The 25,699-nt window shown below is 39.5% G+C and overlaps 1 protein-coding gene across 2 annotated transcripts in view; it reads left to right on the top strand.

Annotated features, from left to right (window-relative positions):
* GEMIN5 (gem nuclear organelle associated protein 5) overlaps window positions 1-25,699 on the top strand; it is a 48,400-nt gene that overhangs the window by 20,345 nt on the left and 2,356 nt on the right. Inside the window, exons 14-28 of one of the 2 annotated variants that reach the window (XM_012755472.3) lie at window positions 209-348; window positions 1,157-1,328; window positions 3,764-3,991; window positions 5,574-5,687; window positions 6,101-6,223; window positions 8,336-8,431; window positions 8,830-8,967; window positions 10,305-10,452; window positions 14,073-14,192; window positions 14,910-15,120; window positions 16,753-17,007; window positions 18,791-18,953; window positions 19,600-20,095; window positions 22,857-22,953; window positions 23,545-24,793. In XM_012755472.3, the coding sequence (XP_012610926.3) occupies window positions 209-348; window positions 1,157-1,328; window positions 3,764-3,991; window positions 5,574-5,687; window positions 6,101-6,223; window positions 8,336-8,431; window positions 8,830-8,967; window positions 10,305-10,452; window positions 14,073-14,192; window positions 14,910-15,120; window positions 16,753-17,007; window positions 18,791-18,953; window positions 19,600-20,095; window positions 22,857-22,953; window positions 23,545-23,712 (2,669 nt within the window). In that variant the 3' untranslated portion in view covers window positions 23,713-24,793. Of the gene's footprint in view, window positions 1-208; window positions 349-1,156; window positions 1,329-3,763; window positions 3,992-5,573; window positions 5,688-6,100; window positions 6,224-8,335; window positions 8,432-8,829; window positions 8,968-10,304; window positions 10,453-14,072; window positions 14,193-14,909; window positions 15,121-16,752; window positions 17,008-18,790; window positions 18,954-19,599; window positions 20,096-22,856; window positions 22,954-23,544; window positions 24,794-25,699 lie in introns of those variants that run through there. The other variant, XM_075996245.1, reaches the window with a different exon arrangement.

Below are 25,699 nucleotides of genomic sequence, written 5' to 3'. Positions count from 1 at the left end.
ATATAGTGGATGATTTAGAATTCCAATAGTAATCATAAAGACCAGGGTCAGCTTTCTATTAATATAATTAATTAAATTTAAAAATCACCTGGAAAGTGTATGGCAAAATCTTGACTCTTGCCATGTGAACGGCTTCCTGTATGCCCTTTTGTTTGGTTGTTTTGTTTTTTGTTACTGGTAGCAATAACATCTTTCCCTTGCCTTTTAGAGAGCAGTCCTGAGTCTCCAGTGACCATTACAGAGCCCTACCGGACCCTCTCAGGGCACACAGCCAAGATTACCAGTCTGGCTTGGAGCCCACATCATGATGGAAGGCTGGTATCTGCTTCCTACGATGGAACAGCCCAGGTACTATTGTGTCCTTGACCCTATGAGTCCTTTAAATTATTCTTCTTTTCTTCTAGTTGTGGACAAGTTTTCCTTCCCCCCTTATTATCTTCTACAAAAAGGGATTTTCTGAGCTTCAGAAGGCATTTTAGTTTTATTCTACTTATCTGGGCCCTTAGCAGGCTAAAATTAGATTTTTTTTACTTAGATTAAAGGGAAAGTATTGATAGGAACTAGCTAAGTCCTAACATTTTTACAGATTTCATTCTGACTCACTATCAGTATAGTAGACTAAAATTAGTGAAAAGTACTCTCTTTTCATACATGGAAATGTTGGCTAACAAATGACAGAAACAATTTTTAATAACAAATTGATAAGTTATAAATCTCCCAGTTCTGAAAAATAAAAGATGAAATGCCAAGCCAAGTCTATGAGTTCCAGATAACAGAATGAGAATAGACCTTAGGAGCAGGGGATCTAACATCCGTGATGGATGTCTGTCTCAGTGTTGAGTTGCCTGCACAAAACTGGGAGCCATGAAGGGCTGCCTTCTATAAAATTGAGATCAGAATAATTCAAGAAACAGTGAGGAAATTGACCATTTGCCCAGAGACTTGAGAACAAAAGAATCACCTACGAGAAATTAAAACCCTAATTTTTGCATTAGATGTGGACTATTTTCTTCATGATATCAAAACCCCTAGCCCCAAAATGAACATACAGTACTGATTTGAAACAGCGACATCCATTGGGCCTCAGAAAACTTATGCCCCCAAAACAGTAGGATAACAGAAATTGTTTATTCTGTCATGTGACTTTTGGGTTTAGGTGTGGGATACTCTTCGGGAAGAGCCCCTGTGTAATTTCCGAGGACATCGAGGTCGACTGCTTTGTGTGGCATGGTCCCTGTTAGATCCAGACTGCATCTACTCTGGGGCAGATGACTTCTGCGTGTACAAATGGCTCACTTCCATGCAAGATCATTCTCGGCCTCCTCAAGGTCAGTCAGAACCTGGAGCCCATAAAATGATTGCCTAATTCCCTTTCTCCCATCTTAATAATGGAGTTGATCTGGGTTGAGCAAGCAAGACATTCGTGCAGGACAGGACTGTCAGTATGGTTGGGATCTGGAGCCTAAGCAAGGAAGGCAGCCATCCGGGGCCTGCGGGCAGCAACACCCAAATAGTAAGGAGCACACCTAGCTGCCACATCATAGTTTCTAAATGTCATTCTCCACTAAAAGGATCGATGGCTTCTTGGAGAAATAACTGGTTCCAGATTGGGACAGGGAAAATACAAAATGGCATTTTCCCTTGAACATCATCTTATGCTAGAGAGGAAGGACGTACTCAAAAGAATTAAGGAGACACATCAAAAAGACAGAGAAGACCAGGCGTGGTGACTCACGCCTATAATCCTAGCACTCTGGGAGGATCGTTTGAGCTCAGGAGTTCGAAACCAACCTGAGCAAGAGCAAGATCCCGTCTCTACTGTAAATAGAAAGAAATTAATTGGCCAACTAATATATATAGAAAAAATTAGCCGGGCATGGTGGCGCATGCCTGTAGTCCCAGATGCTCAGGAGGCTGAGGCAGGAGGATTGCTTGAGCCCAGGAGTTTGAGGTTGCTGTGAGCTAGGCTGATGCCACGGCACTCACTCTAGCCTGGGCAACAAAGCGAGACTCTGTCTCAAAAAAAAAAAAAAAGAGAGAGAGAGAGAAGCAAGCTTTAAAAAGCTTCCACTGACCAAATCTAACACTGACAATTTGAACTTGAAAATAAGAAGAGAATTCCATTTCTGGCTAAGAAAGATTAACTAGTACCAGACTTGCCCACCCTTCATAAACAACTAGAAAACTAGACAGAATATATTAAACAACTATAAATTTACCCCCAAGAAATGATGATAGGTCCACATAAGGACTTGTAAAAGAATGCTCATAGCAGCTTTATCCATGATCATCAAAAATTGGAAACATCCCAACTGTCCATCAGAAGATAAATGAATAAATTGTGTTGTATCCCTACGGTGAAATTCTACTTAGCAATAAAAAGTAAGTCTGATAAACATAACAAAATGAATGAATCTTAAAAACATTATGCCAAGCAAAAAAAGCTAGGCACAAAAGACCACGTGTGGTATAATTCTGTTTATATGAAATTCTGGAACAGGTAAAACTAAACCACGGTGACAGCAGATTAGTGATTGTGAGGGTTCAGGGAGGGGGTGCATCTTACTGCAAAGTGGCATGGGGGAACTTTTCAAGGTAATGGAAATATTTTATATCTTGTTTGTGGTGTTGATGGGTTACGTAATTATATACATCTTTCAAAACTCATCAAAGTATTAAAAAGTGAGTATATTTTATAATATTAAATTATACCCCAATAAAGGTGACTTAAAAATAAGCAAAGGATAAAATATTTTAAAACTAAAAAAGTAAATAGATTATAACCTAAAATTGGAATCCATGGGTCCATACTGATACAAATAAATGAATGCCTCAATAAGTTGGGGAGAAGCAGACTCTCACTTATAGTAGAATGCTAACTAATGAATGTAGAGTGAATGATGGAATTAGAAACTCACCATTTGGCAGTTGTCATAATAACAATTTTTAGTTAAGAAACATCAATGGTTACTAAAACTAGTGGATGTAAATACTTAGTAACTAGATAGAAATACTTTTTTAGGAGGTAACCTACGAGACACCCCTTTAATCAAATGATCAAACTAACCCAAATAATAGGACAAGTAAGAATTAGGTGTTCCCTCATAGATTGATTGCCCAGAGTTGAACACAGCATCATTTCTGTGTATTCCAGCTGAACATGTATAACCTACATCTAATGAAAAACATCAGGCAGATATAAATTGAGGGAAATTTGACAAAGTAACTATCTTACTGTAATCTTCAAAAGTTTCAAGTCATGAAAGTGAAGACCAGTCAACTGTTCCAGGCTGAAGAGAATCAGAAATTGCATGGAATATGTAGAGAAGGCAGTAGGAATGTATCAGTGTTAATTTCCTGATTGCAGTGTTTGTATTATGGTGATATTGGAGAATGTCCTTGTTCAAAAGATACACACTGAATTATTCAGGGGTAATTGGGCATCATATTTATGATTTAATGAAATCCCAAAAGGATTTGGTTAATGCTCTGGTAGTAACTCTAATAATTGATTGAAAAGGAAGGAAAAGGGTAAGAATGTTATTAAGAATAAAAGCTGGGCACTGTGGTGAGCATCTGTTGTCCTAGCTACTCAGGAGGCTAAGGCGGAAGGATTGCAAGAGCCCAGGAATTCAAGTCCAGCCTGGGCAACATAGTGAGAACCTGTCTCAAAAACAAAGAGTAATGAAGGAATTACCACCTAGAGTGCTTTTAACTAACAATGTATATTTTAGTCTGTTCCTTTTTATTGTGATTCCTGTAGGCAAAAAAAGTATTGAATTAGAGAAGAAACGACTTTCTCAACCTAAGCCAAAGCCCAAAAAGAAAAAGAAGCCCATCTTGAGAGCTCCTGTAAAGCTGGATTCGATGGATGGGAATGAAGAAGAGAGCGTCAAGGAGAACTTGGGACCTGTTGAGAATGGCGTGTCAGACCAAGAAGGGGAGGAGGAAGCTCAGGAGCCAGAGTTACCCTGTAATCTCCCTACAGTGGGTATGTAGCAGAATCCTGTGCTTCCCTAGCTCTAGGATTTCATAGTTATGTCTGGGAAACTAAGCAGGGTGCCCACTCAGTTTGAAACTTCTCTGTCTCTGACCTGCCTTTTTCCCAACTCCTTAACTTAGGTGTGTCTTTGGTGCCATTGGAAACTGCATTAGTTTTTTTATTTAAAGCTTTCTAAGTCTCTAAAATAAACACCTTTGAAGTTTTAAAGAGGATCTAGTGAATGATTGAGGTGGAAACAGTAAAATTCTGTAGAGAAAATCTTTTAATCAACTTGAGCAGGGTAAGACCATGGGGCAAAGTGGAGTAGGGGAGTATGAACATATAAACTTACATGGAAAAGCTTTAACAGCATGACATTGTTAGCCATGTTTAATGAAAGAAACCATTGTGCCTTACGAATGTCTGACCGAGAAGCTCCCACCCCTGACAAAACTTGCAAGTTCTCATCCTTCCTACTTGAAGTATTTTTTTCCTGGCTTTGTGTCTTCTCACAGAGAAAGAAATTATGAATGGTTATTAGGTTCTTCCAGTCAGTTAAGCGATAGTGGAACTTCTCAGATTTCTCACAAAACAACATTCCATCACCAATTTGTAATAATATAATCTAGTTTAAAGAGGAAAAAAATGTTATTGGGTACAATTTTAGCACTTTATTATTCTTTTATATGTTTACCTTAAATATCTGGTACCTGTTACCCAGTAAAATGAATGATTAGTAGACAGTATACATTAGAAGCAATGACTCATGCTTAATTCTAAAACAGAGTATTTTGGTGTGACAATTAAAATGACCAGAATATATGGTACAGGGGCATCCCTGACCTGACCCTCTCCATCCCAAAGGATAGCTGTTAGACCCATAGTTTACGTAAATAAAGAGCTATAAGACTAATGGTTTATCTTTTAAGCTCATCAAATGCCTTTCTGGCCAGGTGTGGTGGCATGTGCCTGTAATCCCAGCTATTTGGGAAGTTCACTTGAGCCCGGAGTTTGAGTCCAGCCTGGGCAACATAATGAGACCACATCTCTTTTTTAAAAAAGAAACACAAAAAAGAAGGCTTTCTATCACAAAATGGCTGCACAAAATGTTCTTTACACCTATGGATCAACAGCTTGTTTTTTAAAAAGTGTGTGTGCTCAGGATTGTGACTCCATATCACATCTACTTAATATTCTGTATTGGTAAACTTATTCCTTGTTAATGTAATTAAATATGCAGTTAGTACTTTGTGACCTAAATATGTAAAAAGTACTTTGTCACCTGATCAAAGTTTGGGAACTGCTGGGCTTATGGTATAAAGTTGAGAAAGCTAGAAGCTTGTACCTTCTCGTTAGATAGTCAGAGTTCTAAGTAATAAACTTAAAGACTCCTGAAACACAACTAGTTTGTGACGTGGGGAAGGAGATACCATTTATGCTTCCTTTCCAATGCGTTTTATCTCATATGTTTTGGTAATAGATAAGATTGCATTGCTGAGCCTGGAATAGCTCTTAATTTTTAAAAAGAACTAGATTCTGTATATAGTATTTATCCCAAACGTTTTTCCTTTCTTTTTCCCCCATGATGTAGTTTCTAGAGAACCAGTGACCTGCACTCCAGTGTCCTTGGGCTTTGAAAAGTCAAAAGTCACCATTAATAACAAAGTCACTTTTCCGAAAAAGGAGCCACCTAAAGAGAAGCCAGGTTGGTATATAGTAATTAAAATACAGTGTTTTGTCAAAGCATCCTACAGTATTACATGCAACTGAAAATTCAAAGGTGTATGGTTTTTGTTCGGGGTGCTTTTTTAGGTTTTAAATATTTATAGGTGTTTTGATTTTATGTTTCAATTTTGGGTCATGCATTTGAACGTTTTTTAAGCATTTGATGAAATGTTTTGCAGTTGTTGATATTGCATCATGAATGTTAGGAAGGGCATTTTTGTGTGTATTGTGAACATTGCCTGCAGCTAATTTATTTTGAAAGTTTCTGTATAGGAGCAGAAACTTTCTGTGCCCAGTAGTATCCCTCTAGTAGATTACATTCACACAATAGGCATTCCATTTTGTTTCTGCTCAGCTCTCCTTCAGATGGTCTATACTTTTTTTATATTTCAGAAGCCTTAATCAAGAAGAGAAAAGCTCGTTCCATGCTTCCACTGAGTACGAGCCTGGACCACAGGTCCAAAGAGGAGCTTCATCAGGACTGTTTGGTACTAGCATCTGCAAAACACTCAAAAGGTATAAAAACACTCTTCCTTGGCCCATCCATGGCCTTCTGGGAACTGGCATATGAAGGGCATTTACTTATTGTTGAATGATTGAGCAAACAGATGTCTGAAATTATTGTATTTTTATGTTCTTTTCCAGCCTTCCCTCCCCCCTCAAGACCCCCCAGGCCCTGCTGCCAAACTCCCCATTCTGACCTGTCAGCGCTGCCAATGCCTTTGAGATGTAGTGCTCTGTTTTTATTGTTCTAAATCTAGTTGCTCCCAGCCATCTGTGTGCCAGATATGTATGTTGGCTTAGGTATCTCAGCACTAATAGACTCCTTCAACTGTTTTTCCCCATTGCACAGTTTTTTCTTCATTGAAAATATACCCATGATGTAGCAATTCCTTAAAAAAAATTTATAAAAGTTTTTGTTTTAGAGGAAGTTTCATTAAGAAGCAATTTTTTATTATTTTTTTCAAAGCCCTAATTTAATGCCCACTATTTTGATATTTGAGCACTTTTTAAAAAATTTTTATTTCTACATATTGAAAAGTGATGCACATGATAAAATGAAATCGAAACAGTATAAGTAGAAAGTAAATCCCCCACCAGGCACAGTGGCTCAACACCTATAATCCTACTGACTTAGGAAGCTGAGGCAGGAGGATCACTTGAGGCCAGGAGTTCTAGACTAGCCTTGACAACATAAGAAGACCTCATCTCTAAAAAAAATAAAAATAAAAAAAGAAAGTAAATCTCCCTCCCTGTACTCCATTTCTTTCCTACATTCACTATCTCCCCCTACCCCAACAAGTGACCACTATCTTAGATTTCCATTTTTTGTTGTATCTTTTGAATTTTGTACTATATTGTATTACATAAACTATTATCAGTTTCTTGTGTCTCAGAGACATTTTATGGTTTTTATTTATTTATTTATTTTTTGAGACAGTCTCACTTTGTTGCCCAGGCTAGAGTGAGTGCCGTGGCATCAGCCTAGCTCACAGCAACCTCAAACTCCTGGGCTCAAGCAATCCTGCTGCCTCAGCCTCTCGAGTAGCTGGGACTACAGGCATGCACCCCCATGCCCGGCTAATTTTTTCTGTATATATTAGTTGGCCAATTAATTTCTTTCTATTTATAGTAGAGACGGGTTCTCGCTCTTGCTCAGGCTGGTTTCAAACTCCTGACCTCGAGCGATCCTCCTGCCTCAGCCTCCCAGAGTGCTAGGATTACAGGTGTGAGCCACCGCGCCCAGCCTGTTTTTTATTATATATAAAGCCTTTTTAGGCTGGGCGCAGTGGTGGCTCACGCCTGTAATCCTAGCACTGTAGGAAGCCGAAGCAGGTGGATCACTCAAGGTCAGGAGTTTGGAACCACCCTGAGTAAGAGCGAGACCCCGTCTCTACTAAAAATAGAAAAAAATTAATTGGCCAACTAAAAATATATTGAAAAAATTAGCCGGGCATGGTGGCACATGCCTGTAGTCCCAGCTACTCTGGGAGGCTGAGGCAAAAGAATTGCTTGAGCCTAGGAGTTTGAGGTTGCTGTGAGCTAGGCTGATGCCATGGCACTCTAGCCTGGGCAACAGAGTGAGACTCTGTCTCAAAAAAACATAAAATATTTTTTTAAAAAGCCTTTTTGGAGTTTTGAGATGACTTCCTATAACTTATACAGCTAACCATAGGTAGTTTTTCATTATTTCTCTTATTGAAAAATAATTGACTTTTTTAAAATGCAGAGAATAAATCAATATTCATTTTTGTGGTAGGTCCCCAGTGAATTTTAAGGACATTGTTTTACTTATTAATGTTTTGTTTGTTTTTTACAGCATTTAAATATGTATTGAATTTTGGTTTGGCTTTTAATGTTTTCTTTCTTTTCCCAAATCTTTCTTTGAGCAAACTATAAACTAAATTGTCTTATTTGGATTTAGCTAAGGCTGAGCTTTAAAAACTTTTAAGTATTTTAATACTTTGTTGCCTTTGTAACTGCAGGGGTAGTTAAACAAGGGTGTAAAGCTCTGATTTTCACAGAAGCGGGTGTTCCAGACATATATTTAGAATTATTATACAGAAAACAGTAACTAACCTATATAATGCCTTCGTCTGATTTTTTTTCTCTTTTTTAAATTAACAGAGCTAAAAGAGGATGTGTCTGCTGATCTTGAGGAAAGATTTCACCTGGGACTTTTCACAGATAGGGCTACCCTGTACAGAATGATCGAGATTGAAGGTGAGACAAAACCAGTCAGCATAATCGCATCCATCTCTGTACTTTCCCAATATTTTGTATGCCCCTCTTTTATGGCTGCTATCCTTTGGTACAATAATGGACAGTTTTACATGTCAACTAAGTTTTGAGCTTTCTGACTTACATATTCTTATACACCTCTTGCATCATCATAGGATCCTAAACATACACTCTTCAGTCTGAGTGCAAATGAAGGTGAGTACCTGGACAAGTGACCAAGTGGGCTTCAGGCCCCGTTATAAGGTGACTTACCAATCAGTGAGTAACTACCTATTTTAGAAGTTCATTCCTCTCTTTTTTCCTGCCTTTTTTTCCCCCAGAAGTCAGTGAAGACAGATGTTTCTGAAACATCTTGCAAACATTATCTCTCTTTCAAACAGGAAAAGGTCACTTGGAAAATGGCCACCCTGACTTATTTCACCAGCTCATGCTTTGGAAAGGAGATCTAAAGGGTGTTCTCCAGACCGCAGCAGAAAGAGGGGAGCTGACAGACAATCTTGTGGCTATGGCACCAGTGGGTATGTTTTTTTTTTCAACTAAAGCTCTATCATCTGTAGGATACATCCACTAAAGATGGCTCTTAGTAGTAGCAGTCTTAAGCTTAAAATCATTTACAAATATAGTTAGATACAAAGCTGATTCTGTTTACAATGACCAACAAATTAACCTGACCCTTACAAATAGGCAGGCCACTGACATCTTTAATGGTAGAAGCTTAATTGGTAAGAACTTCTCAAAGAACAATTTGGCCATGCCTGATAAATTTTAAAATGTAGTGGCACACATCTGTAGTCCCAGCTACTTGGGAGGCTGAGATGGGAGGATCACCTGAAAATAGGAGTTTAAGGATATAGTGTACTGTGATCATACCTGTGAATAGCCACTGCACTCCTGCCTGGGCAAGATAGCAAGACCTCACTCCTTAAATAAAAATGCATGTAATCTTTAGCTCACGAATTCTAATTACAGATATTTATCTGACTGTGCTCACACATGCAAAATGACAAATATACGTGGACTTTCATTGCAGCATTATTTGTAATAGCAAAAGATTGCAAAAACCTCTGTGTTCATCAGTAAGAGACTGGCTAAATCATGTATGTTTAAACAATAGAAACCCCCACAGATACCAAACAAATAAGGCAGCTCTGTGCATTCAGACATGTATTAGAGCTCCAAAATGTAGTAAGTTTGAAGAATTAAGGTGTAGATGTACAACAGGAATATTTACTACTCATTTGTATTTACACAGTAATATGGTTGTATATTCAGAGACTATTTCTAAAGGTTTCAAAAGAAACTGGTATTGATAATTGCCTAGAGGGAAAGGAATTTCTGTGAGGAGTGGTGGGAGAGTACCAGGATAACCAGGAAACATTTTATATACTATGCTCAGGGTTTTCTAAGCCTTTTATTCAAGTATGCTACATATGGAGAGAACAGTACACAGATCATGAGTTTACAGTGAATTTCACAAACTGACTACACCCTTGTAACCAGCTCCCATATCAAGAAACATAGTAGTACAAACACCCTGGAAGCTCCCCTCAAATTCCCTTCCAGTCACTGTCTCTCCCCACCCTAACAAGAGTAACCACTATCCTGGACTGCCATTCCTTTCTGTATCTTTTGAATTTTGTACTATTTTGTATATATTACATAATCAAAGAAACAATTTACATTTCAGAATGTGGATGTGGGCGGAGAGGTAGATGAAACAGCTAATTGGTAATGGCCCTAATTGGTATCTAAATGTTCTACTTAATGCAGTGACTATGAAAAGAAGACATTGTTTCAATCCAAATATATATGCTTTTTTTTTTTTAACTATTAATACCATCTTTCATTTTTTCAGCTGGCTACCATGTATGGCTGTGGGCCGTGGAAGCTTTTGCCAAACAGCTGTGTTTTCAGGATCAGTATGTTAAGGCTGCTTGTCACCTACTTTCCATCCACAAAGTGTATGAAGCTGTGGAGCTGCTCAAGTCAAACCATTTCTATAGGTCTGTATGGTACTAGAGTTGAGCCAGTAGTTAGATATAATTATGAAAATAACCTAAACTTCTTTGTTGTTGCAGTAGCACCAATAGAAGAAACAGCATAAAACAAATGAACAGCTTATTAAATTCTTACAAAGAGGGACTCCATTTTTAATCCCCACCTATGAAAGGAAGCAGAATCTTGGCAGCTATCCCAAAATTTCTCCATGTACCCCAAGTTTATTTTTTTTTGAAGAAATATATAAATTCCAGGCTGGTGCTATGGCTCACACCTGTAATCCTAGCACTCTGGGAGGCCAAGGCAGGCAGATTACTAGAGGTCAGGAGTTCGAAACCAGCCTGAGCAAGAGCGAGACCCCATCTCTTATATAAATAGGAAGAAATTAATTGGCCAACTAATATATATAGAAAAGATTAGCCGGGCATGGTGGCGCATGCTTGTAGTCCCAGATACTCAGGAGGCTGAGGCAGGAGGATTGCTTGAGCCCAGGAGTTTGAGGTTGCTGTGAGCTAGGCTGATGCCACAGCACTCACTCTAGCCTGGGCAACAAAGCAAGACTTTGCCTCAAAAAAAAAAAGAAAGAAATCTATATAAATTCCAGATTTCATAGAAAAGCCTTTCCCCAATTCTGTCCTCATCCCCTCTTCTCTAGAAGTAACCACTCTCCTGAGGTTGTTATGAATCCTTCCTGTCCAAGTGCTTATTCCTCCATAATACGTATGAAGTACCAATAAACAAAAGGAGAAAAATATTTCTTACAGACAGCATACACTTGAATCTTGTTTTTTTGTTGAGACTGATAAATCTTTTAAATGGCAGTGTTTAGACCATTTACATTCAATATAAATGTTGATGTGGTTGATTTAAATCTACCATCTTGCTATTTTTTTGTTTGTCCTATTTGTTATTCACTCTTTTTTTCTTCTTTTCCTGGTTTTTTTTTTAACCAACTGAGCATTTTTTTAATTTTTAGTACTGACTTACTAGCTATATCCTTTGTGTAGTTCTTAATTTTTTATTTTTTATTTTTAATTTAAATATTTAAACTAAATATTTAATTGAATATTTGATTTTTATGTTTAATTTTTTTAATTTTTTATTTTAACTTCAGGCTTTGTGATGAGCATTTTTAATTTATCAGAGTTTACTTTCAAATTATATTGTACCACTTCTTGTATACAACAGTATACTTTTCTTCCTTTCTGCTATTGTTATCATATATTTGATGTGTTATAATCTCACATTATACTGTTTGTATTTTTGCTTTAAACAAGTGATCTTTTAAAATTATTTTAATGATTTATAAACATTTTTTATTTTTACCCACAAGCTTATTATTTCAGTACTTTTCATTCTTTTATGTAAGTCCAAGTTTCCAATTGCTATTAATTCCTTTACCTGAAGAACTTTAACTTTTTTTGTAGTGTGTTCTGGTGGTGATAAACTCCCTCAATTTTTATTTCTCTAAAAAATATATAATTGCACTTTCATTTTAAAGAATCTTTTTACTGGGTGTAGAATTCTAGATTTTAAGTTTTTATCTTTCAGTGCTTCAAAGATGTCACTTCATTATCTTGGCTTGCATTGTTTTGACTACTACATTTATATTTTATCTTTGTTATATATGTATGTTTGTGTTTTTTCTTTGACTGTTTTTACAACTTCTCTGTCAATGATTTTCAGCAATTTGATATGATATGCTTTGGTGAGATTTTCTTTTTATCTGTGTTGTTTTAGTTTTGTTGTCTTCCTCAAAAGAGTATTGAACTTTGTTTTGGCAAGTAGTAAAGTTATTTGTGGATTGGCTTAATCTTTTTCATGGTTTCTTTTTTTTTTTTTTTTTTTTCATGGTTTCTTTTTAAGCTTTGTTAGGGCAGGTTTAGAGAAATTCATATTCTAGAATTAGTTTGGCCCTACTGCCTTCTGATGTCTTAATTAAATGCCTTGGTACATGACAGGTCAAAACTCAGATGTTTCCAGGCCCTGAGTGAGCCCTGGGAATTGTACAGCTCACAGTTACCTAATTAGCCTAAGAGTTCCCTGTTTAGCCTAAAGAGTTTCCTACACACATGCAACTTTGTATTTAGCCAAAGACTCAATGGGATCCCCAGGCAGAGTTCTGGAGATCTTTCTCTGGACAGCTTCTTCCTTCCTCGTATCCTGCCCCTCAACTTTCAGTTGTTTCCTCTCTTCAAATTAGTGGGACTACTAAGGTGTTCTGCTGGGGTTCCCCTTAGGAAAATGGCTTTAGGCAGAAAGTCAGTGCCATGACAGGGCCCATGTCATTTGTTTTTCCTTCCTCTTAGGGATGATCCTGCGCTGCCTGTTGTCCAATGTCTGAAAACAGTTGTTTCATACATATTTTGTCCAGTTTCCTAGTTTTATGACAGGAGGGTAGTTTTGGTCCTAGTTACTTCATCATAGCTGGAAGTGGAAGTCCCAAAATCCTTTTTAAATATTGCTCTCTCTAGATTACTTTTATCTAAAATACTTTTTTTCCAGCTATAACTTCATGTTGGCTGTAACTCAGAAGTTATATGTCACCTGGAAAATATTTGTTCACTGAGTTATACAGATCTTCCAAATGTTAACATATTTCATTATAAAATATTTTTTAAAATCACATTCCTTATCTCTATCAATCTCATCAGAAAATTTTAACTTTTGGGATGCTGTCAAGCTCAAAGTGGTAGGTACAAATTTTCTAAAATTCTAATTTTCACTGGAAGGCTTAAATTTTTTATTTTTAGAGACAGAGTTTGACTCCAGTCACCCAGACTGGAGTGCAGTGGCATGATCATATTAGCTCACTGTAACCTTCAAACTTGTGGGCTCAAGCAGTCCTGCTGTCTAATCCTCCCAAGGTGCTAGGATCACTGGCTCAAGCCACCACACCCAGCAGAAGGGTTAATTTTAATCACTGGCAACAGACACTGTTGTTTTCCATGAAGTGGCAGGCTTACTTTGTTCATTTTTGAGAAAATGTCTGCCAGATACCCAGTACTATATAACTATTATTTATCTGTTAGTCATTTTTCGAGATGAAATGAGATTCCATGAAAAAGCAGCTAATTCAGCTTAAAGTAAGTTTGTGCAGGATTTTTCCCGGAGACAACCATTGTACTTCAGCATGCAGCAGAGAACACAAAATATTCTTCCCATTTTGTCACAGGGAATATGAAAGTGATATGGACTTGAGGGATTTAGTAGAGTTAGTGATTTTTTTACTGTTTCACTGAGGACATTTGCCTTTTTTTTTTTACCTGTAAGAGCCTACCTTGATTCTTACTCAAATTCAAGGAGTTTTACCCACCATTGCTTTTATACAATCGGTGCAAACGTCAACACAGTAAAAAGGGCAAATAACCCCTTGGCATTGTTACTCAAATAGTTTTAACCTTGGGAATCTGCAGACTACACTTTAAGAACTGCAGACCTAGGTGAAGAAATGAATGCAGCATGTGTTTTTAATTTGCCTATGTAATGCAAGAGTATGGTTTTTTGTAGGAAGTTGGAACACTGAAGACAGGCCAAAAGGAACAGTCCTATCTTGGAATCCTTCCTAGGGCCTATGACAGAGGAGCTTTTACAAATTGTCTGAGGTGTCTGTTCTTCCTTTCAGGGAAGCGATTGCGATTGCCAAGGCCCGGCTGCGCCCAGAGGACCCAATCCTGAAGGACTTGTACCTCAGCTGGGGAACTGTCCTGGAAAGAGATGGCCATTATGCCGTAGCAGCTAAATGGTAAGCCTGGGGGAGACGGGTACATCCAAACATAGAACTTCAGCCAGAAAGAACAGGTCAAGAATAAAAGTAGTAAATTTAGGCCAAGCATTGTGGCTCATGCCTGTAATCCCAGCCATTCAGGAGGCTGAGGCAGGAGGATCTTCTTAGCCAAGGAGTTCGAGGTTGCAGTGAGCCATGATCATGCCACTGCACTCCAGCCTGGGCGACAGAGCAAGACCCTATCTCAAAAATAAATAAATAAATAAATAAATAAATAAATAGTAAGAAATTTAGAGATGGAGGTAAAGTGGCTACAAAATAAACAAAAGATCTGTGTATTCAACCCAGTTTCCAAAGACTCATCAAGATCTACCTCCTGATTTACTTATTAAGTCACCATAACTATTCAAGAAAACTCAGTAGCAGACTCAGAAATTACACCTTTTTTTGATGTCTTATACCATCAAATAAGAAAAATGAGAGGGACTGACTCACCTGTTTGGGTTTAGTTGAGCACATGTTGAGGTTCCTTATGTACTTACCCCATTTGATACTGTTTCTCATACACTGCACTGTGCTGGCCTCACCTTCTCAGGAACAACTAGAGGCAGTGACACACCTGGGACCACAGGAATGCACATGCAGCACAGTGGACAGAAAGAAATGATTCAGTCCTCTGGGGGGTGGGAATAGAAGATCTGTTTATGACACTTTGGGTTTTTCTTTGTATTATAGCTATTTAGGGGCCACTTCCGCTTATGATGCAGCCAAAGTTTTGGCCAAAAAAGGGGATGCAGCATCGCTTAGAACAGCTGCAGAGTTGGCCGCAATCGTAGGAGAGGATGAGTTGTCTGCTTCTCTTGCTCTCAGATGTGCCCAAGAGCTGCTTCTGGCCAGGAACTGGGTGGGAGCCCAGGAAGCCCTGCAGCTGCACGAAAGTCTCCAGGTCAGTCTGTTATTTCATCTCCTGGTATTTAAGAAAGAAGGGTCTCAAATTCTTTTCTAGTCAAATCCAAGTGAATAACCCAGTTGCACAAGCTATACCGATTTGGCAGTTATCCTTAGAAGTGTCCAGCAAACCCTGGCCATGCTACCCCACTGAAGTCTTTTGGCTTGTTAGTTGCCATATTCAGAGTAACAGTAATGCCCATTGCTTATCAGTTTGTACAAAACATCTATGAATAGACTTTACTCAGCCCAGCCCCTGGTGTGGCAGTCTAGGGTTTCTTCATTGATGTAATCAGCACTGTCTTCCTTGAAGAGAGAGAGTGGTTGGCCTCTAAGAGAAATTGTGGTGCTCTGCCTCTACCACCCCTCTTAACTATATGCTATAAAAAAAAAAAAAGTGGGGGGAAATAGAAATGTTTTATTTCTTAAATGTTTATTTGTTCCCGTCTGGTTAAAAATGAGTAACTTACCACTGCCTTTTTTTGATACATCAAAATTAAGATTACTTTTAAAGCATTGGCTCTCTCATTCTCACTAGTTTCCAGAACAGGTAAACATTTGGTCCATTTTAGATGACTTTGCTTGTGAGGTACCAATGTGAGATTTTAAGTTCTTCTTCCCCTAGCAGGGTAACTCGGCCTAAAGATAGTTCCTAGCTGAATATTCAGAGTACAAGGAAGACGCTAGGTGAGGAGGTAGCTTTCTGGGAACAGCAAAGTAAAAACAGAGGCAAAAATAGTACACCCTGAAAGACAGTAAGTGGTACTATCTTTTATACCATTGTATATAAATAATATACCTAACGGGTATGACCAAATTGGGGTATGACCAAATGTAGAGAGATTTTAATTTATCTACAACCAAAAGAAACTTTCCAGAATGGTTATTTAGGATTTTATTTTTTCTCTTAAACAGCATCCTTAACGAAGCAAAAAAACCCTATAAGCTTATGCTAAGTATTCTGATAAAGGGGCATTTTGGCTATATGCAACAGAGACCCTTCCAAACTTAACTGAGAAAATATTATTATAGAGGTACACAAGGAATCTCATGGCAACTGAAAATCCAGCAAAAATAAAAGATTTTCCAGGCCTTTTCTCTGTGTTTCTGTTCTCTACCACCTGAGTTCTTCTCTTAACCATACCTGAACATGGCCCCTAATGCCTGCCCCAACTCTCAGTTCTACTAAGCTTGTCTGCTCCAGCCAGCACCTTTGGCCCATGTCACTTTTCTTCTGTATTCCCAAGTCTGAGGTTTGGCCAGGGAGAAAGAACCTGATAAGCCCAGCCCATCTCTTCACAAACTGGGCCACAAGGCGTAAGTGGCTGGCTTCTAAGGGGCTTAAATTATAGTGGGCAGGGCTATAGTTGGGGTTCCATGTTATAAAAATGATTGCTTGGTCTCCAAGGGTAGAATTCCCCCCAAAAAGACACCTAGAAAATGTCTATCAGATCACCCCTTTTTGTACCCCTCACACATAACTTCAATTGGGCAAGCAGCTCACTAAGGGGCTTTGGTTGCTGCCGAAGCAAAGGAGAATACGTTGAAGAACTGGGGGAAGCTCTCTGGACAATCCAAGCTCTTTTCCTCTTCTTTATAACTGTTCCTCTTCTTTGTCATTGGGATCCAGGGTCAAAGACTGGTGTTTTGCCTTCTTGAGCTACTGTCCAGGCATCTGGAGGAAAAGCAGCTTTCAGAGGGCAAAAGTTCCTCCTCCTCTTACCACTCTTGGACCACAGGCACGGAAGGGCCCTTCGTGGAGAGAGTGACCGCAGTGTGGAAGAGCGCCTTCAGCCTTGACACCCCAGAGCAGTATCAGGCAGCCTTCCAGAAGCTGCAAAATATCAAGTATCCATCCGCTACCAATAACACCCCCTCCAAACAGGTACTCCATCTGCACCCGCTTTTGGCATTAGTCAGTCAGTAGTAGGACTTCCTTCATCTATGTCTAGTGTAACAAAGGGGAGCCCAGGCAACCTGGAAAGATCCCTTCAAGCTAAGTAAAGCCCTTTAGCTTTGAAGTTAGTCTTCTATCAATATTCACTTTTTAAAAACAATCCCAAAAATACAGAAAAGCACAGAAAATAAGTACTCATCAACCAGAATTAACAAATGTTCACATTTTGTTATTTTTGCTTTATAGGGTTTTCTGGTTTTGTTTTATATATTCATTTGAGGTTTGTTTGGGGGTTGGTTTGTTTTTTAGTTTGGGCTTTTTTTTTTTTTTTTGATAAAAATTAAAGTCCTGGCCGGGCGCTGTGGCTCACGCCTGTAATCCTAGCTCTTGGGAGGCCGAGGCGGGCGGATTGCTCAAGGTCAGGAGTTCAAAACCAGCCTGAGCAAGAGCGAGACCCCGTCTCTACTATAAATAGAAAGAAATTAATTGGCCAACTGATATATATATGTAAAAAATTAGCCGGGCATGGTGGCGCATGCCTGTAGTCCCAGCTACTCGGGAGGCTGAGGCAGAAGGATCACTCAAGCCCAGGAGTTTGAGGTTGCTGTGAGCTAGGCTGACGCCACGGCACTCACTCTAGCCTGGGCAACAAAGTGAGACTCTGTCTCAAAAAAAAAAAAAAAAAAAATTAAAGTCCTTCTTATTCCCTTCCTCAGCTTTGTTCCCTTTCCCTAGCTCACTAAAAGCATCTGCGTCATACTATATCTATTATTTTGCAGCTTGTTTATTTTAGTGGTTATTGTTTGTAAAACCTATCCATGTTGAGACAAAGAGATCAAGTTGGTTGATTTTAACTGTTCTGTCCATCTTATAAATACACCTTAGTTTACCTACTTCTTGTTTTTAAAATGAAGGCACATTGTTATGTTTATGAGGAATAAGACTTGTCAAATGGTACACTTTGGCAAAGTCTGGCAGTTTCTTATAAAGTTAAACATCCACACAACCCAGCAATCCCACTACCTAGACATTTCTGTCAAAGAAATGAAATCAGGTGTCCGCTCCGCACAAAGACTTCCACACAGATATTTATAGCAGCTTAGTCCACAATCGCCAAAAACTAGGAACAAATATCAGTTAACTGGTGAATGGGTATGTAAACTGTGGTGTGTCACTGTAGAGTACAATGAAATACTCTGTGTAACAATCCAAGGAACAAATTACTGGTACACGAATGGTATCAGTGAATCTCAAAAACATGCTCAGTAAAAGAACCAAGACATAAAAGATGGCATATTCCATGGCTCTATTTATAGAAATTCTATTAGAAATTTCTAATAGAAAACACAGAGTGACAAAAGCAGATCAGGAGTGGGGTGAGGGGTATCTTGATTTTGGTGATAGTTATTGAACTATATATGTTTGTCAGAACTTACCAAACTGTATACCTAAAATTTATCCATTTTATCTTAATTATTAGGTTTTGTTTTTTAAATCATAGCTTTTAGTTCCAGAAACTCACTTTTTGTTTTAATTAAATGCCAATATCGAGGCATTTGCTCAGAGTGAACAGACCAAATGTGTTCCTGTGCAACCAGATATGAGAGTTTCTGGCGAGGAAGCAAAACTGGGTAGAGGCGATCAGAGGACCTTTCACAGACATGGACTGTATGTACTTGTTTCCAAGTGCAGCTAATGGGAATAGTCTGGTGTCATCCTTGGTGCCGGCCATGGGAGGATGGTTAACTGAGACTCTGGCTCCTTTCTCCAGCTCCTGCTTCACGTTTGCCATGACTTGACCTTGGCAGTGCTGAGCCAACAAGTGGCCTCTTGGCACGAGGCCGTGCAAGCGCTGCTGCGGGCCGTGGTCCGCAGCTACAACTCGGGGAACTTCACCGTCATGCAGGAAGTGCACGCAGCCTTTCTCCCTGAAGGTAAACGACCCCCGCCTCTGCCTGGCGCACACTCATTAACGGACAGTCTTACTACCACAAAAATGGTGTGGCACTGGGGGTACCTAGGTTATTAAAAGATAAGAGATTGCCCAGTTATGTCATTTTAGTAGAAAGTTTGAATTATCTTACCCAAGCTTTTAGGAGGTTAGCTAGAATAATTGTGCTGTTTTCCTTTACCTGACCATACCCACCTTACTGCCTCCTGTCCACTTCTACACAGTCATTTTAAGAAAGAGAAATAGGAGTGGAGTCACAAGGTAGTAAGACTAGAAAAGCACAGCAGAAAGATGGACATTCCTTGAACTGCGTGATTAGTCACTGAACTAAATCGCTGTGATTTTCAGAGACACAGTGTGATCTTACCTCATGTGGCCCCAGAGCCTTCAGTAGGATGGAGGGAATACTTTTCTATCAGGCTTTGAATGACTTCTAGCCTGTAGCAATGAGAATGTTGTCCCAAGCCAGGAAATGTTTAGCTCAAAAGCATGTGGTCCCATGGATCACATTGCTGTTCTTTTTTGGGGGGTCTGCCTTTTGAGTGGTAGGAGATAGAACATGAGGGCAGGAAGCCAGATTTCTGACAGATAAAGAGATGCACAACCCAATCCTTTTCTTCTGCTCCTAGGCTGTGACCACCTAAGAGAGAAATTGGGTGACCATCAGTGCCCCGCCACACCAGCTTTCAAAAGCCTGGAGGCCTTTTTTGTTTATGGGCGTCTGTATGAGTTCTGGTGGTCTCTCTCCAGCCCTTTCCCCAAATCCAGTGTGTGGCTAAGGGCTGGTCACAGCAGAACTCCGTCTGCTGAGCAGAGCCAGCAGTTGGACAGTGCCCACACTGAAGAAAATGAAGCTTCTCAGCCAGAGCCAAGCAGGCCTCCAGAACTAACCTTGACACTCACAGAAGAAAGTATGCAAATGCTGAGTGCTTGTAAGGAACTCCTTTCAGAAAAGCATGCCGGTCTCCAAAACTCACAGCGAACTGTTGCCGAAGTCCAGGAGACCTTGGCAGAAATGATCCGCCAACACCAGAAGAGTCAGCTTTGTAAATCCACAGTCAACGGTCTTGACAAGAATGAACCTGAGCAGGAAGCAGAGCAGTCCCTCTCTGGTCAGAGCCAGAGGTGAGTACTGAGTCAGGTACAAGATGGGATGAAAGGTATCCTGCTGGTGGATACTCATATAATTAGGTCAAAATAACATGATGCTATTGATCGGGTCATTTGGAAGCAGTATAGTGTAATGATTAAGACACAGGCTTTGGGGTCAGATGTGGGTTCCAAACCTGACCCTGCTGAGTGACGTCCGGCACGTTTCTTAATGTCTCTGGTTTCAGTTTCCTCATCTATAAATGAAGGTACCAGCTCCTACCTTGAGGGTTTGGGGAATTAAACAAAATCACATATTGTTAGTAACAGTAGTAACAAAATCCTACCATTGTGTCCTAAGTAGATTCTCCAAAAAAAAATCAATCATGTAACATGTGGAGCTGCCTTATTGCATCATTAATGAAAAATATTGTTTCTCGATTATTTTGTACTGTTATAAAGAAATACACAAAAAGGGTAGTGTACGAAACTGTACAATGAACTGAGAAAATCCCAAATGATCAGAATGCTCTCGCTTCCATTAAAAACAGGCCAGGTGCGGGATAGGAGCCAGTCACCAATCACTGGGAGAGCTGGATTCGCATCGTTACGGGGCACTGTGCGGGAGGTTTGCTGTGATTAACTTTTATTGCTCGGTGATTTTGCTGAGTGCCTTTTACCTTGATTATGTACCCCAGCACAGGGCCTAGAACATAGCACCTAATAATAATCAATAAATGCATAGCTGTTATTACTAACTTTAACAAGTTAAAACTGAGAAGCTTTGAAGCCCTTGTTTTTAGTCCTCTAAAAATACTCCCATTGAAATCATGAGTCAGACATTTGAGTCATTTCTCTAATAAGCTATGACACTCCTAGGCAGCTTTTAGGTTTGCTTTCTGTAACAAAAAATGCTAAAAAGTTCTCTGATCCATTGGCTCCTAACCTTTGGATCACAGGACCCTTTTGAGAAGCTTAAGACACCCTGCCCAGAAAAATTTGCATCCACAGATCCCCATGGTTAGGAGGCCTGGCTCTATTTGACCATTCCCCAGAAAGTTCCAGACCTGCACTTGGCTGCAGTCAAATACCCTACAGGTTCTAAATTTTCACTGGGGCTCTGTGTCTAGGGGTTTAGAAAATAGTGAGAAGTAATACTGCGTCTTGAAAATTTTGTATCACATCACATTAAATTGCTTTCTCTTGATCTCTATATTTAAAGACTGGAGGTAAAGAGCCAAGCAACAAAGGAATTTTATTTATAAAATGAGATAAATGTTATTTGGGAATAACAAACAAGCTGACTCAAAAATGGGCAAAGAACTTGAGTAGACATTTCTCCTAAAAAGCCAATAAACACATGAAAAGATGCTTAGTATCACGGATCATTAGGGAAATGCAAATCAAAACTACAGTGAAATGTCACCTCATACCCATTACATTGTCTACTATCTAAAAAAAAAACAAACAAAAAAAACAGTTGGTACAGTGGCTCACACTTTAGGAGGCCAAGCCTGGAGGATCACTTGAGGCCAGGAGTTAGAGACCAGCCTGACCAACATAGCAAGACCCTGTCTCTACAAAAAATAGAAAAATTAGCTGGGCATAGTGGTGGACACCTATAGTCTCAGCTACTCAGGAGGCTGAAGCAGGAGGATAACATGAGCCCAGGAGTTTGAGGTTGCAGTGAGCTATGATGGTGCCACTGCACTTTAGCCCAGGCAACAAAGCAAGACCCTGTCTCAAAAAAGGAAAAAGAAAAACAGAGCAGGAAAGGATGTAGAGAAATTGGAACCCTTGTGCAATACTGGGTAGAATGTAAAATTATATAGTCACTGTGGAAAAAAGTATGGCAGTTCCTGAAAAAATTAAGAATAGGGCCGGGCATGGTGGCTCATGCCTATAATCCTATCACTCTGGGAGGCCAAGGCGGGCGGATTGCTCAAGGTCAGGAGTTCGAAACCAGCCTGAGTGAGACCCTGTCTCTACTAAAAATAGAAAGAAATTAATTGACCAACTAAAAATATATATACAAAAAATTAGCCAGGCATGGTGGCGCATGCCTGTAGTCCCAGCTACTCGGGAGGCTGAGGCAGTAGGATCGCTTGAGCCCAGGAGATTGAGGCTGACGCCCCAGCACTCACTGTAGCCTGGACAACAAAGTGAGACTCTGTCTCAAAAAAAAAAAAATAGGATCCAGGGATGCCAAAAAGAATTGAAAGCCGGGTCTCAGAGATAATCATACACCCATGTTCATAGCAGTGTTATTCACAATAGTTAAAATGTGGAAGCAACCCAAGTGTCCACTGGCAGATGAATAAATAAGCAAAATGTGGTATATCCACACAATGAATATTATTCAGCCTTAAAAGGAGGGAAATTCTGACATATGCTATAACATGGATAAGGACATTATGCTAAATGAAATAAGCCAGTCACAAGAAGACAAATACTATATGATGCCACTTATATGAGGTACTCAAGAGTAGTCAAAATCATAGACACAGAGAGTAGAGTGGTAGTTGCCAGGGGCTAGAGGGAGCCAGAATGGGGAGTTACTGTTTAATGGGTATAGAATTCCAGTTTTACAAAGTGAAAGAGTTCTAGAGATCATGGTGGTGATGGTTGTACAACATTATGAATGTGTTTAATACCAATGAACTGTATATTTAAAAATGGTTAAGACGGTGAGTTTTACATTATGAGTATTTTACCACAATAAAAACAGTTGGGGCTGGGGGGACGGTTACCTGGGGCAAGACATATGACTTATACCTCTTTGTTTTTTTTAAACTAGTAAAGAAGAAAAAAATGAACCAGTTTCTCTGCCTGAATTAACCAAAAGGCTTACAGAAGCAAATGAGAGAATAGCTAAGTTTCCTGAGGGTACTAAGGTAAGATTTATAGCAGCTAATTTGGTGAAACATTACTTTTTTGTATTATCACTTAACTATATCAAATTCTTAAAAGGTCATCTACTTCTCTGTTCAGGTTCTAAAATCTCTACTCATTTGTGTATGGTTAGAAATTAAGGATCTAATTACCTTTGATTAAGCTAGAATGTTTTGTGAGAGAATTGTTGATCACACAAGCAGTTTTATACCTCAGTCTTCAGAGAACCCAAATTTAATAGTTGGGAGGTAAAAGTAAAATTTAAACTAGTATTTGACAGCTTATAGATGGATAGGTCTAGTTGCCTGTGGTCCTAGTATTAATAGAAGCAACATTAATTGGGTTGATTTGAGTGGGGCTCTTGGAAGATGACTTTATCAATTGAGAAGGACATCCCAGAAGCCATCCTAGTTTTGAGTATCATCTCTCATTGTAGTAACTTATGATCAGCAAAAAAGGACGTTACCTCATGAGAGAGCTGGCTCTGTTGTGCCCGAGAGATGTCAACACATAAGTCAGTTACTGGTGCCTTATATGCCCATGTTTGTGGCTTTTGGAAATGCTTCCTTACTCATCCTCATATCATCTTTCAGGCCTGGCCCTTCCCAGATGTGCTGGAGTGCTGCCTAGTCCTGCTTCACATCGCGTCCCAGTGTCCTAGCTATGTGACCCGGGAAATGCAGCAACAGGCTCAAGAGCTCCTTCGGAAATATGGCAACACTAAAGCTTACCAAAGACACTGCCAGACCTTCTGCACGTGAACTTTCAAGGACCTTGAAGAAACTGTGCCAAATTCTAAACGTTTGACACGTTTCACCTCTGCAGTTACAACTAACCAGACATTCACTCTGGTCTCTAGATGTTTTTGCAGTAATCCAAAATAATGCAAATGAGGGTTAAGAGTGAATCAACTCTCTCTACCCTTAGACACCGTGGAATCTGACTTTGGACTCAATTGTGGTTTTCTACTGGAAAAGATCATGAAAAGCCAGCAGTAGTAATTCAGAACTAACACCTGCAGAGTGATTGTTGGTTATCTCTAAAGCCTTATGCAGGTTTCACCCAAAGAGGAGAAACTTTTGTAATCACCCAAAGTGTTATGTTCTTAAACACAAGCTACCTTTGTAAACACTTCGCCTGATTGTAAACATGTCATTCTTGAGATAGAGTTGCTGTATTTCATGACTATTGGAGTAGTTTTTAAATTGTTTTTGTTAACCTGAGCTCTCCCTTCTGCTCTTCAAAGGTTGAAGTTTGAATGTGAAATAGGCCTTACCCATCATGTTGACTCTTTATGCTGTCTGAACTTTAGGTTGGAACTTTGGTTTTATTGTTTTATGTAATTGCTTATTTGGACCAATCAGTTACTAAAACTTTAGAAGAACAAATAACTGATCCAAATGTGTGTTTTCCCTTCAGTTTTATAAGAAATGATTGAAAGCAATCAAATAGCTTGGGACAAATTATTGTTTCTGTGGTTCTTAATCCTTTTGGATCACAGGACCCTTTTGAGAATTAAAGACACAGATACTCTTTGAAGATAAATGCATATTCCTAATTTTGCGTTTATGACTTTTGGACTATTAGACTTCAACTTTAGCAGAATAGGACCCTAAATACTATTTAATTATAAATTCTTGTTCTCTTTGGTTATTTAGACAGTTGAACAATGTCAAGAAAAAATGTTTCTATAGTATCTCATTTGCTGGATAAGAAAATCATAGTCTGGAGTAGGGGTGGAAGACAGCACATCTTCCAGATAATTGAACTGTTTTCTTTTGGGATTCACTGTGAAGGCTTTTCTACTTGAGTGTCTATTTTCCAATAAATTCCTAGGGTTGGGGTTGTGGCTGACAAGAATAAATTCATTAATAGGAACACTTTCCATGAAGGAAAACGTTAGAGACAGTTGTCAAAGACATTTGTATGTGCTTAGAAAGGAAATATTGTAGAATTTAGATCCTCATAGTTCTTTTTTTTTTTTTTTTTTTTTTTTTTTTGAGACAGAGTCTTGCTTTGTTGCCCAGGCTAGAGTGAGTGCCATGGCATCAGCCTGGCTTACAGCAACCTCAAACTCCTGGGCTCAAGCAATCCTGCTGCCTTAGCCTCCTGAGTAGCTGGGACTACAGGCATGCACCACCATGCCTGGCTAATTTTTTCTATATATATTAGTTGGCCAATTAATTTCTATTTATAGTAGAGACGGGATCTCGCTCTTGCTCAGGCTGGTTTCGAACTCCTGACCTCGAGCAATCCTCCCACCCCGGCCTCCCAGAGTGCTAGGATTGCAGGCGTGAGCCACCGCACCTGGCCGATCCTCATAGTTCTTTATACAGTTAGGTGAACTTTAGGAAGAGGATGCATTATTACTAGGGATGGAGAATCTTCTTGACTGCAAAGAGTAGGTAGGCATGGCTAAGTGGAGAACTGGATACCAGTTCTACAGTCTGCAAAAACAACCAACTTCAGGCCGGGCGCTGTGGCTCACGCCTGTAATCCTAGCTCTTGGGAGGCCGAGGCGGGCGGATTGCTCAAGGTCAGGAGTTCAAAACCAGCCTGAGCAAGAGCGAGACCCCGTCTCTACTATAAATAGAAAGAAATTAATTGGCCAACTGATATATATATAAAAAAAATTAGCCGGGCATGGTGGCGCATGGCTGTAGTCCCAGCTACCTGGGAGGCTGAGGCAGAAGGATCACTGGAGCCCAGGAGTTTGAGGTTGCTGTGAGCTAGGCTGACGCCACGGCA

Source organism: Microcebus murinus, chromosome 21, assembly GCF_040939455.1.
Source record: "Microcebus murinus isolate Inina chromosome 21, M.murinus_Inina_mat1.0, whole genome shotgun sequence".
Taxonomy (NCBI): Eukaryota; Metazoa; Chordata; class Mammalia; order Primates; family Cheirogaleidae; genus Microcebus; species Microcebus murinus.
The sequence above is the reverse complement of the archived record's forward strand: the minus strand, read 5'-3'. Positions and strand labels throughout refer to the sequence as shown.